The 13,591-nt window shown below is 41.7% G+C and overlaps 1 protein-coding gene across 1 annotated transcript; it reads right to left on the reverse strand.

Moving 5' to 3' along the window:
• Positions 1–9,134: 9,134 nt before the first annotated feature.
• Positions 9,135–13,366, reverse strand: LOC148027478 (transmembrane 9 superfamily member 7-like). The gene is made up of 7 exons (XM_087689191.1): positions 12,678–13,366; positions 12,047–12,211; positions 11,825–11,937; positions 11,450–11,561; positions 11,259–11,371; positions 10,720–10,873; positions 9,135–10,616 (listed from the first exon to the last, which is right to left on the reverse strand). The coding sequence occupies exons 1-7, from the start codon at positions 12,780–12,782 to the stop codon at positions 9,459–9,461; spliced, it is 1,920 nt and encodes a 639-aa protein (XP_087545317.1). The 5' UTR covers positions 12,783–13,366; the 3' UTR covers positions 9,135–9,458.
• Positions 13,367–13,591: the final 225 nt, after the last annotated feature.

Raw genomic sequence — 13,591 nt, forward strand, 5'->3', positions numbered from 1 at the left:
CGGTGTCCCTGTATTCAATTATGCTACGTCGTGCAGTCACAATGCAAAGGATGTCTCATATACCTTCACGTGTACTTCTTCTCAACATGGACAACTTTGCTTCATCAACACATTGTTACGAGAAACTAGCCCGCGGTCTTCTAACTACGTAATATCTAAGTATGCACGAGCACTCACATAATATCTGCACCGAAGTATATACACAGTTTGGGTCCTCAAGTACAGGACAATACTCCCACCTTGCTTAGAGTTCAACCTGTCTCCCAAACTAATCAAAATATGTCTTGTGTACGATAAAAAGACTAATAGTACCCCTTAGGGAGAGACCACATGAGAGGTTTTCAATTGCAGGTATTGTAGACTCCAACGAAGGTGTCGTTCACTCTTCATCAACACTCAACTCTGAATTCCTATCCTTATCACCCTATAAGCTTGCCAAGAATCAGCATGTACAAAATCCCCAACAAACCGCCACTTGTACTCCATCAGTGCAACCCCCCCAAAGAACAGCCCTACCACCAACTCCCATTGCCCTACCACCTACCATTCAACCCACCAATGTGCCCCCAATGACCTTCCTCCCCACCACTACCAACACTCCGCCATGGCAACCACAGACGTCCTTGCCACCCACGTCTTCGGTGCATGCTAAACACTTGCTACCTACGACGGTGAGTGCCATGGGACTGGCACTCGTCTAGGAGGGGGGTAATATTAACCCTCAAACGAACGAAGGTGGAAAATCTGGAAAAGCTAAAGTAGAAGACAAACACAAAGGCCAAGGCAAAGAGAAACGGAAGACAAAGACGTACAAGGTGAAGAGTCCTAAATAAGGGAGAAAGGTGCACAAGGAAAAGCGCAAGTCAAAACTTTTGTAAAAGAGCGCAAGCACATCATGGTTTAATTCAAGGAGCACCGGGCTCTCACCCGTGCAATTTGTAAATGTAGACGGGCGGTGGAAAGGAAGCTAGGAAGATAGAAGGACAATGGGAAAAAGGGGCCTAGGCTACGGCCGGCCATGTAAAAAAGGGGAAAAGTGGATGACCGCCCTAAAAGGGATTTAGGGTTTTGTATATAAAGTTGAAAAGTGAATGAGAAGCTCATTCTTGTGTGTGGCCAAAAGTAGCTCTCCTCTTCTTATTCTTCTTCTTCTCTTCTCTTTTCTTCTCTTGTCTTGCTCACGACTATGGAGCTTGGAGCGTGGAGCTTGAGAATGGAGCTTGCTTGAAGCTTGCACTTGGATCGTAGAGCTACCGGAGTGTGCGGGAGAGGAGGTAACTCGATCGGCATGGAGGTAAGCTCACTACACCCATAGATATGGATGGCGCTTCGGCCATGTGAGAGGTAGCCATTAGTGCTCGGCTTGGAACGCTTGAAACAATAAGCAGTCTGTGGGTCTTGGCGGTTGAGTGAAAGCTCCCACAATGAATGTCATCAATAGATCACCTTCCAATGGTTTGGATTTCTAGGTTGCATAGGAGGTATGGACTAGGAAACCTCCATCTTATGCGTATCTACGTGTCTTTGGATGTGAGGCATTGTGCCATGCGCCCAAAGACAAGCGGACTAAGTTGGATCCTAAGAGTGTCAAATGCATTTTCCTTGGCTATGGAGATGCACGCGAGATGGGTTACCGCCTTTGGGATGATCCGCAGGCGTGGAAAGTCATCTACAGCCATGATGTAGTCTTCCATGAAGAGAAGATGCATAGACAGCCTGAGAAGGTGGTAGCACACTAGTAGCTCCATGATTCTTGATGCAAGCTCAAGCAACCTCAAGCCTCCACCTTTAAGCTCCATCCTCCATAGTTGTGCGCGAGACAAGACAAGACAAGACAAGAGAAGAAGAGAGGAGATGATGGAGAGCTTTTTCTTCTCGATCCCTCACCCTCACACACTCACTCGCTCCCTCACACTCTCACACTCCCTCTCTCAAGCACACACAAGCAAGCAACAAGGAAAGAAGAAGAGAAAGAGATGACTCCACTTTGCCACACACCAAAGAATGAGCTTCTCGTTCACTTTTCAACTTTATATGCAAAACCCTTATCCCTTTTGGGCGGTCATCCCCTCTTTTACATGGCCAGCCATGGCCATGTAAAAGAGGGGAGACCATGACCATGACCACCTTTTGGGTGGTCATGGCCCTCTTTTACATGGCCGGCCATGGCCTAGGCCCTTTTTTTCTATTGTCCTCCTATCTTCCTAGCTTCCTTTCTACCATCCATCTATCCTTACAATTTGCACAGGAGGGAACCTGGCACTCTTTTACAAGGATTTTGGCTTGCTGCGCCTTTACATTCAAAGATGCGCCTTCTCTTTTTTAGCACTTTTTGGGCTCCAATGGCTACTCCTTGGACTTCTTGTGGCCATGCGTGCACTTTTGGGCTCTTCCAAGTCCGATTTCCTTCTAGTCCGCCTCTTTCAATTTCCCGACTTGCGCTTTTTCCTGTGTTGAGGTTAACACATATGCTTTGTACACCCCTACACTAAGTCTTTCAATGTCACCCACATTTGACATCTGTATTTTTATATGTGTAGATAGCTTTGGAAATGGATCCAACATCAAGTGTTACACCAAACACCAAGGTCTGCATATATGTATCCTCCCTCTCTGCCAAACCTATTATGCACTACACAAGTAGTCAGTTCCTCCTGATGTTGAAGAAGGAAGTCATTTGCAATGGCAATGGCTACCATGTTCTCGCTATCACCCATGTAAGTGGCTAAATATAAAGCATGCCGATCCATTGCAAGAATGACTATAAGGTTGGCCAAGTATATGTTCTGGACACCTTGGTCTCACAAGAGTATCTTGTTGAACAAGGAAATGGGCATACATTGCAGCCTTCCCCCACCATAGACCTCACCTGGAGCCCTTGCATTATTGAGAAAACAATGATCACTATGGAAGCCTCACCATGTCCCCCTAGACATTGCAAAAAACAAAATCATCCCTATCATGCTTGATGTGGAAGAGAAGGGGATATGTCAATCCTCTTATGTTGTAAGTGTGGTTGAGCACATAATGTTTTCGAGGGGGCAACACCGAGTGTTACATCATTTGCTTCAAAATATGACTGCTATAGAGAGTATGGAGGAGATCTTAGGTTCGTATAATGGCAATATGGCATACGAGCTTCCACCTATAGACAATATGCATCCAATGGAGGGTATGGAGGAGATCCCAGATTTGTATAATGGCAATGTTGCATATGAGCTTCCACCTGTAGTAGACAATATGCGTCCAATGGAGGGTATGGAGCAAAAGTACAATGGCCATTGCTGGACAAAGCTTGCATCAACATCAATGGAATTCCCTGGTACTCTTCGCCGAAGCAAATGCATCGGAGAACTAGAGTGTCCAAATAGAAATTGTGCTAGCTGGTCAATTTTTGGCTCCCCAAACTAGGTGGCATGGACAAGTATAAGATTCTTCATTCGCTCCACTATCATTAAAATCATTGTGAAGTCACATGACCTAGTTATGGTACCCTATAACAAGTAAATCATACTAATCAAGTCCCAATACATACAATGCATGTAAATACCAGCATACCGGCTTATCGGAATGTCAACCAACTGATGGTCTTGAAAGCTTTAGATGCTTCTATTGTGAGGACCCCCCCATCTTGCTCTCCAAGTGCGAGTGTGTAGTGTATTATGTGATGTCAGTAGTGAGCCCAATGTCAAGATTGTTCATTCATCAAGGCACACATAATCATGAGGTGCAAAGAGACACGTGTAGAGCTAATGTCAAAGAGGTGTGAAAGACCGTAGAGAAAATGGTAAGAGACTTCAATGCAGCTAGACCTCGACACCTGCAAATGACTATGGCTAGAAGGCTAGTGAAAAGTACCCTAGTTCGAGAGCAAGGTGTTCCCATGTCTGATACTGAACTCTCATTGACGATGCTCAAGGAACTCCACCCACTCATCTCGAGGAATAGGTAACATATTATTCCATCACAACACATTCCAAATTATCATTAAAAATCCATGCATATGAAGATCAATATTCCATCCATGCAAGTTCAAATACATGGTCTACGTAGCACATGGTGCTAAGAGTGATCCAGGAATGGAATCTCATCTTCTAAAGTTAAAGCAACATTGTACATATAGATTTTTATATGGTAGGCTTATTCCTAGGCAAGCTGTTTGATAATGATAATAGGTGCTCTATATTCAAAATGTCAACAATTGGGCCAGCCTCAAGGGTTTGACTTAGTGAATCGTATGTGAAGAAATGTGGACACCTACGCAATAGTTGGGTATGCTTTGACTATATGCATCGCATTAATAATTGGACCACCATGGCAGTACATGTGTATGACCCAAGGTAGTTTCTCTTACATGATTCTACCATCACAACATGAACTTATTGAACATAATTCTCCTTACTCTTCCCTCCATGTCTTATGTTTCTACAGTGTACAAGAGTTGATGATTGAAACCACCCTATATAATTCTCCTTACTCTTCCCTTCATGTCTTATGTTTCTATAGTGTACAAGAGTTGATGATTGAAACCACCCTTCCTCCTCAGATAGGGTAGTAAATAACCTCATTAAGCACTATTTACAGTAATTAATAAATTCACAAAATTGAAATGCACACTTTACCATATAATCTTGGACATTGGATACCCTATTGCCCCCAAAGATTGGTGCCCCTTTTGGTATTTATTTAACTTAATTGAAGAAGAAGTTGATGTACAATGGGATTCTCCTAATCCCTTTCGGTATTCCAACTTCCCTTGATGCCCAAAATGACCCAACAAGTCTTCAATATGATTTTCCCCTTGATTCAAGCAATCAATTAGCCCCTTCACCTACTTTGATGGAGATGGAAAATGCCCCAAATTCATTGATTTGCTAATCCCTCCACTTGAATTTCACTGAAAATAGCTTCAGCCCTATAGAATCCAAGTCTTGGAGCTTCCAATTTCTTGCACGCTTCCCAAGGGTACGACTAAACCCTAATTTTTACTATAGATCAGGGTTTACAACAAAGAAATCTAAAATTTCTCAGCCTCTAGTGATCTCAATGTTGTAATCTTCAAAGCAAGGCTGTAGAAATGCTAAAAGATAAGAGAGAATGCTGAGGAGAGAGAAAATACAAACTTTCTTCGCAATGAACTGAAGAAATCTATCATTTACTAATGCTGCCATGTCTCAACTGCTTGTAGATGCAAAGAACTAAAGAAAATCAGTCATTTAAAGTTGCTTTGATGCCCTGTCTCAACACCCTATAGATGTTATCACCTGTTATTGATTGGTCTTCTCCTACCCGTGGCTGCCTCAAAAGGTCCTCTAATGGCTATAAATCAGACCAGTAGCATCTCCTCCCTCTCTCTTGTAAGCTGAATCCACTAAAAATGCATCTCTCCAGTCTCTAAAGACATTTTTTTAGACTTGCATGGGCATTTTTGACAAGCGACAACCTTTCCAAATGGTTTTTCCAAAATTATCCATAATTAAATATTAATTTTCAATCTTTAAATACTAAAATGTATCCAAAATTATCAGTAATTAAATATTAATTTTTAATCTCTAAATACTAAAAATTAATCTAATAATTATTTCGATTCCCTTAAAAATAATCTGACTGGACAATAATTAAACTGGCTAGGCAACTTCCGTTTCTCGAGTGTCTTTGCAATGTTTGACCATTAGATTGGTGTTTGGTACCATTAAATACCACTTCTCCAGTGTCACCAACAAACTGATACTTATGGCCAAATGAATGACCTAGGCCAACAATTGACACCAGATACCACCAAGTACTTGTGCGGCATAACTTATAGCAACTTTTACTTTTGACATCACGTGATTTCCTGGAGTCCTGAGCTCGTAAATTTACTCTAACCCTAGTTACTTAACCAGTTGCCTCGCGTTATCTAGAAAGGCTATTGCAAACTATCAATTATTTAACAACATAAGCAATAAACACATTGCAAAATGTTAAGGTCCTATAATTTAGGGCCACTCACATGTGCATATCTCATTCAACCATGTTATGAGTCGATAGTCACCATCCCAAACATAAAACGTGCAATTTGACAAAAAGGCCCAATTGGTGCTACTAATTTCTGCCTCAAAATTCTCATGCTTCTTTAGCCAATGGGGGTCCCACTCATTTCTAACTGTACCATCAACCTCCTTACAGTGGTGCATTGGAGTCTCTAATGATACTACGAATATATCCATTCCTCTAACCTACCCATTGCTAAAAAAGGTCTTTCAAAGTTGCTTGAACTTTGATGTGACTTGTCTTATTGTAGGCATGGAAATCAAATGACATAATGGGATGGATGGCAAAGGGGTGGATGTCTGCATCTGTATGAAACAATGAAGTAATATCCACATCAATGTAAAGAAATAAAAACCATAATCAAAATCATGTCACCATCTCTTGCATGCACTCATCGTTAACATCTTCAATTGGTCTTCAATGCACGCTTGCACAATAAATTTATCGCAAGTGATTGTGGGAGCAATCTCGTGAATCGTATCCCTACGCTCTGTTGTCATGCACTCCTTTTTAGTTATTTATGTTCATTTCTTCTTACTTTGCGTGCGACCAAGCCTCTACTATGCACTAAAGGACTCGATGCTTTGATGGTCATTACTTTTCTCATTAGTATCACTCTCCGATACTACGAGCTTTCTCTTGCCCTTCCTTGTCTGCATCATCAAAGCATGCCCATCTTCTCCTGATGACACTCCTTTCCCACACCCAAGTGCAATAGGTGCATGTAGCTCAACGAAAGTCAATGATTGTGTTTGTGTTGCTCTCCCCCTCGCTCTTGGAGGGCGACTCCCCCCTTGGGATTGCATGTTGCTGATGATAACAGCTTGTCCTGCTCTAGGTCGTGAAGGCAAGCTAGAGTCCTGCTCTAGGTCATGAGGGCAAGTTAGGTTGTGATTATGGGAGAGCGAGAGAGGTGTGGAGAGAAAGAGGAAGGGAGAGAGAGGGGGGAGAGAGAACGATACCGAGGGCAAGGGACAAAAAATAGAGGGTCCTTTTTTATAGACAAAAAAGAGAGAAAAGGGGAGAGAGTGAGGGAGGAATATAGAGAGAGAGAGAGAGAGAGAGAGAGAGAGAGAGAGCCACATACCGAGAGTCATGGGAGCAATTCACAATGCGAAAGGGGGGGAGCGATGGGTCCTTTTATAAGTGAAGGAGAGAGAAAATAGGAGAGAGAATGAAAGCGATGAGAGAGGAGAGGAAAGAGAGAGCATACGATATCTATAAGTTTTTCTTGCCATGAGGGGGTCACCAACAACACCTTATTGTACAAAAATTAATGTCACAAGTCTTAGGCCCCCAATAAGGGGCTCTCGGTGACTCATCCTAGTGAGAGTAAATTTTTTGCCCGACTAGTGTCGCTGGTAATCCTTTCTCCAGCAAAGAAAAAAGCCACAAGTCCACATGTGGGTTTTTTTTCTACCCAAAAAGGGGGTCATCCATAGTCCCTTCACGAGGAGCAAAAAAAAAAATCACAGCCGGATTTGTGGATTTATTTTCACCCGAGAAGGGGCCCGTCAATGAAGAAAAATTACAAGCATGAGGATAGAGAGAATGGGAGAAAGAGAGAGCAACAAAGTGATGAGAGGGGAGGACACAGAGCATGCAAAATGTACTATTTTTTCTCGCCAACAAGAAGGCATTGTTGATAGCCCAATTTTTCACCCGAGAAGGGGCTTTTGGCGATCCCTTCTCAGCACACAAAAAAAAAAACCACGTCTAATAATAGAGAACACGGGGTAAGAGAGTAAAAGAGTGATCAGACAGAGAGAGAGTATGCAACATGTACTTTTTTTCTCACCAAGAAGGCATTGCCAACAGTCCCTTCTTGGCAAGAAAAAATAGTATATGGTAGATTTGTAGCTTCCTTTTGTTTAACCAAGAAGGGGCTACCAATGATGCTTTCTTGGCAAGAAAAATTAGTACATTTTACTCTCCCACCTCCTCTATCTCATCACTCTTTTACTCTCTCTTCCCCCATGTTCTGTATTCTCGGACCTGTGGTTTTCTTTTCACCAAGGGGTCTCTACTAGCAGCCCCTTCTTGAGCAAAAAAAAAACACAAATCAACTTGACTTTTTTTTTCACTTGAGAAGGGGTTAACGACCACCCCCTTTTTGGGCAAGCAAAAAACCGATAGGTGGACTCGTCTTTTTTCTCTTCCCAAGAAAATAATCCACAAGTCCCCTTCACCCCTTTCTAAGCAAAGAAATTCAACGACTCCCATGCTCTCTTTTTTTTTTTTTCGTAAAAAGAGGCCCATGCTCTCTCTCTCTCTCTCTCTCTCTCTCTCTCTCTCTCTCTCTCTCTCTCTGTAGTGGGTTAGTTAACAAATATGCATAATTAATAATTAAGTAAATATTACTAAACTAACCAACTAACTAATTACCAATAAGCTAATTAACTATTTTTTATTATTAACTAATTGATTAATTACTTGTTAATAAACTTCTGCATACTTCCCGCCACTTCAAAATTCCCACTGTAGATACTAAGAGAGTCGTGCAAAAATTTACATTGTTTTAGGAACACCGAAGCAGCTGCCAAGTTTACGAGGGCAAGTTGAAATAACTAAAGAATTGACTCTTACTATCCAAGATGTTGAAAACAATGGGTGATGACAATCATTGTGTTTTGAGTATATGAGGATTTTAAGCACACTACAGCTCGATATGTTGACATGTTCTGTTATACATTGCTATCAAGTTGCTACAGCTTTAGACCTTGGACTGTATGTACTTTTACTTCGACATAATCAAATTTGTATGGTCTTATGTTTACTTTTCCTGCACAGTGGCTCATTACTCGGGGCTTATTTCTGGCTTTTAAATATATGTGATAAACACTGTATTTTCTTTGTAGTTACCAAAGCCCCCAGTTTTAGAACTAATTTAGTAGTGCATTAAAGACATGTCAGAAAAGAAAACAGAGCAATTAACTGCTCCATAACAAGCTGTTGCCTTCTACCATCCTGCTGCAGTTATAATTTTAAAAGTGCCCTCTATTGACCCACCACCACAAACATCTGGATTGTGGTGTCACCCTTCCTGCTTTAGACCCCCAATTGCAAGCATCACAACTCTTGCTGTAAAAAGCACGAACAAGTTAAGTGACAATTTGAAGGATACCATAGTGAAAATTAACTCTTGCCCTTAGCAACAGGTTTACAAAAATGAGAGTATTACAAATGCCAACTGTTAAAGAGTAATAGAGTAACTTTAGAAAATGAATGCCTAGCCAACTCTTGCAAGATTCTTTGATTAGAAGAAATCTCCTGTAAACCACAGCCTATCATGCTTCACAAAATATCGACCATCAAAAGCATATAGGTCCAAGGTTTGCCTTGTCATAGTCTGACAATGTGCTTACCACCATCCGCAACCATGTTGATTGCTGTAATTCAAGCTACCAGGTGGATAACATGCAACCTCAGTCAAATTTAACAGAAGAATATATGGTTCTGACAAACCAAAAGCATGCGTAGAACCCAATCGTGCCAGTGAGAACAAAAAAGGAGTAGGCTATGATGATCATGTAGCCAAAATACAGTATCCCAGAGACCACCTTTGTGATTTCAAGCTTCGTGAAGAAGTAGAAAGCTGCATATAGGAACAGATACAATGCTGATGAACCTGATGTCAAGTATGCCCGCCACCACCAGTGATAATCTTCACTGCATAGCTGGAAGTAACACAGTACAATCGTGATCTCCGCACACGTAACCAAGAGGATGAGGAAGACAATAAAAAGGAAACCAAAAATGTAGTAGAACTGATGTAGCCAGATCGAGGTCAATATGAAGAAAAGTTCAATGAAGACTGCACCAAACGGAAGGATTCCTCCAACCAGGATGGAAAATGCCGGCCGCATGTACCATGCTTGTTCAGGTATTTGACGAGGAATCTTGTTTGTGCGGACAGGATCCTCAATTGCTGCTTTCTTGAACCCAAAGTAGCTCCCAACAAATACTAGCGGTACAGATATTCCAAACCATAAAAAGACCAAAGCAAACATAGTACCAAATGGAACTGCACCTGATGATTTCTCCCCCCAAATGAGGCAGTTCAAGAAAAAGAATATACAGAAAACGACACCAGGAAAGAGGAAAGCTGTCTTCAAGGTGTTTTTCTTCCACTCAGTACCCTTGAACATCTTGAAGAGGCGCGAGGAGGCATATCCAGCAAACAAACCCATGAAAACCCACAGTAACAACATAGCTGTCATCAAGGCCCCCCGATTGGACGGAGAAAGAAACCCAAGAAGAGCAAAGATCATGGTAACAACTGTCATTCCAAGAAACTGGACTCCGGTTCCCACATATACACAGAGAAGACCTGATTTGAAGGGTGGCCTGAAAACATCAGCATGGACCAATTTCCATCCTGTCTCCTCTTGTGCCTCTTCTAGAGTCTCTAACTGGTTATATCTTGCAATGTCTTGATACAGAGTGCGCATCATTATCATCGCAACCATTCCAGACAGGAACAACACAATCATGAGGGAGTTGATAATTGAAAACCAGTGAATCTGGTCATCTGACATATACAAATACGTGTCCCAACGAGATGCCCATTTAACATCACTGGGCTGCAGAATTTAAAAGACAATGACCTCGTGAGTGACAAGTACATCCAAATGAAATTACGATCTTCCCTCACATATCAAAAGCAACATATGTATGACAGCTGACCTCAAATTTCACGTCATAAGTGAAAATTATATCTTCACCATCTTTGACTTCCTGATGCTGCTGCTCATTTGAGACTAGCTGTTTGGTATTTGGGTTGCAGGTACGAAGCTCTGGCTTCTCTTTGTTCACCAGCTTCTCATACTCATGCTTGACACTGCATGCAAGCCCATGAAGATTTCACAGAGAGTTTGATCCAGACATTGCAACATGCAAAAAGCCAAGACACATAAACACATTCAGGACCCAAGATAAAATGCCAAGTCTCAAAAACTGGCAATCAACGTTGACCTAGGAGCCTGTTATGATGTCAAACTTTAACAAGTTTTCCTCAATGACGATTGCATCCTGTAGCACCCATTGAAGAGGATCTTGCAATTACTACATCCTTAAAAACTCCCCTTATATTCATATAGCTACCTTGTTTAAACTTTCATATATCATTTATAACTTAGCTTAAAAATGCTCAAAAGGCATTAGCTCAAAAAGCATTAGTCAAAGAGCTGAATTGGAAAGAAAGTAAACTGAAGCACAATACACACCTGTAAGGAAATACTTCAAAACCAACTATGCGGGAAGCCATGCTATCACTATCCATATGGTACAGAACAGTAAATGTAAGATGATTGAACATAAAATATTTGACTTCCCCACCCTACGAAAACGAAGTATGAGTTAGCATCATAATCTGACTGGGAGATCAATAATTGAATAGAGTTGCTATTCGACTTACCTCCTGAACAGGGACTTTAGTCCCAACAGGAAAGCCGCGTTCATACTGCTTGACAGCCTTATCGGTGTCTGGCCTCATTCTAACCTCTGCTACAGGCAAGTTATCCAGAATCCTGATTCCCAACAAAAGAAAGTCGGATAACAAATCCCAATTTACAATGAAAAGCTACCACAGCACAGTCCATGGAGCAAGTATCATTCGATCTTGTCTGCTGAATAGCAGGACCTCTGATAACAGATGCCTATAGAATAACCATACAACTCTGAATGCAGCTACATGTGAGCAAAATTGAAAATTTTTAGCGACACAAGAAATTCAAGTACATCTATATGCAAACACTTTAAAAAACCAATGCTAAATAGCACAATGGCTCACATATTCACTCGATAGTCTTCATCTATCTTTTCCCTGAAATTCTTGGCTGCAGAAGGCTCCAACTTGTCAATTTTGCATGCAATATTGCAGACTTTGTCTTGCCTCATTTGGAACTGTCATTGTCATTGAAATGTTCCAGAGCAGCAGGTTAAATAAAACAAAGGCACTCAATGAGACTAGTTCAAAAGCTCTCCACCAAAATGTCATTATAACAACACTTACCACATAAGGTGAATTCTCAATGCGATCACCTCTCAGAACCTCTCCCAGGTTTTCAGCACTGTTCTCAATCTTCTGGGGAGCACAATAACCAAGAGAGTAATACTCATACGGTAGTTGTGTCTTTATAGATGTTAACTTGTTCACCTTGACTTGAAGCTCATCTCCCTGTGTTAATTCAAAATATTTTTGGGTGTCATTTCTCTACTTTACATCAACTCGTACTAAAACAAGGAGACAGTCTCAACATGCAAAGCAGGACACAAATGGAGTGCAGAGGTCGTGTATAGATGAGCATTGATGACCACAGAGGACAGGACTTCAAACCTTCACTTTCTGGAAGCAATATTAACGCTACGCATAATAAGCATTCTGTGTGGATATGGATCTGTGATCCTAAGACATGATCCACAACGGTAGACGAGATTGCATCTCAATCCGATGCTATTGATACATTCACTACTGAATTACACAAACTACTATACCTGATACTAGCTGCAATCTTCAAAATCTGGCAGTTAGAAAAATCTATGATCTTAATCACTGATCTGCTGCATGGCATGATCACATGCCCTGTGCATCTATTCATTGTCACAGACATGAGGACCATGCAGCTACTGAGATATATCCGTACCTCATTGAAATCACGTGGAGCCACGCCAGGAAGGTAGAAACCATCAATACCGGATGCGAGTAAGAAAATGGCACAGCAGACAAATAGTAGGCTGTGGAAATCCATATTTTTGGCAAACTGGAGCAGGCACCGGATCACGTATTAAATAGCCTCGTGCTGCATACAAGCCAAAATGCCAAGAAATGACCTGAGACGATGGTCTTCTCGCTTACTCCCCAATCTACCACGAGGTGGCTATGGGAACAGGCAACAGGGGCTTCTTGGAAAAAGGAATGTCTCTTCTTCCTTCTCCTTCTCAATGGCAAGATAAAGGAGCTCCTAACATTACAAACGCAACTGCTTCCCTTGTAATCTCATGGTCTACCAAAACAGAAAGAAAAAATCGTCGCAGGCTATGATAAATGGAGTGAGAGCAAATGTAACTCCTTTTCTGAAAGCCCTGGATCTGCTTTAATCTTCGGCTATGGCGTTGCGGAACCGTAATAAAAAGGGAAGGCGTTGAATGGACGGCGTGCTGTGCGAGCTCAAGAACGACGAAGCTCTCTGCTGCGGGATGGCGAAGGCGCGCTTAGCCCCTGTGCCGGCAAGCAAGGCAGGAAGACACAGAGAGAGTCAGAGAACCCTACCTGCGTATCTCTGTCTCTCTGTTTGTGTGCGTAGTGTGTGTGTGTGTGTGACTTACGTAAAAGTAAAAAAGACAACGAGCCACAACAGCGCTACGTGGCCTCTGGAGTGCAGTCTATTTGTTTTAATGCGCAAATACGATGTTTATTATATTTTTGGCAAGGTTTTTAGGAGGGAGAAAATTCAACGACTTATACAAGTAGGTTTAGAAATTGTTGTTAAACCTGCCTTCTTTGCAAGATCCCACTACACAATACAGTGCTCATTTGAAATTACTATCTTATTTTTAT

This window comes from Lygodium microphyllum, chromosome 12 (genome assembly GCF_053477565.2).
Source record: "Lygodium microphyllum isolate KBCC chromosome 12, Lygodium_microphyllum_v1.1.10, whole genome shotgun sequence".
Classification (NCBI taxonomy): domain Eukaryota; kingdom Viridiplantae; phylum Streptophyta; class Polypodiopsida; order Schizaeales; family Lygodiaceae; genus Lygodium; species Lygodium microphyllum.

What these genes read in the sequence shown, in the direction of transcription:
- LOC148027478 (XM_087689191.1), bottom strand. Translation starts at nt 12,782, where the DNA reads ATGGATTTCCACAGCCTACTATTTGTCTGCTGTGCCATTTTCTTACTC. An exon ending in CTCCACGTGATTTCAATGAG is followed by an intron (nt 12,212 to 12,677) that starts GTACGGATATAT and finishes GAATTAACACAG; the next exon opens with GGAGATGAGCTTCAAGTCAA. An exon ending in TTGAGAATTCACCTTATGTG is followed by an intron (nt 11,938 to 12,046) that starts GTAAGTGTTGTT and finishes TGACAATGACAG; the next exon opens with TTCCAAATGAGGCAAGACAA.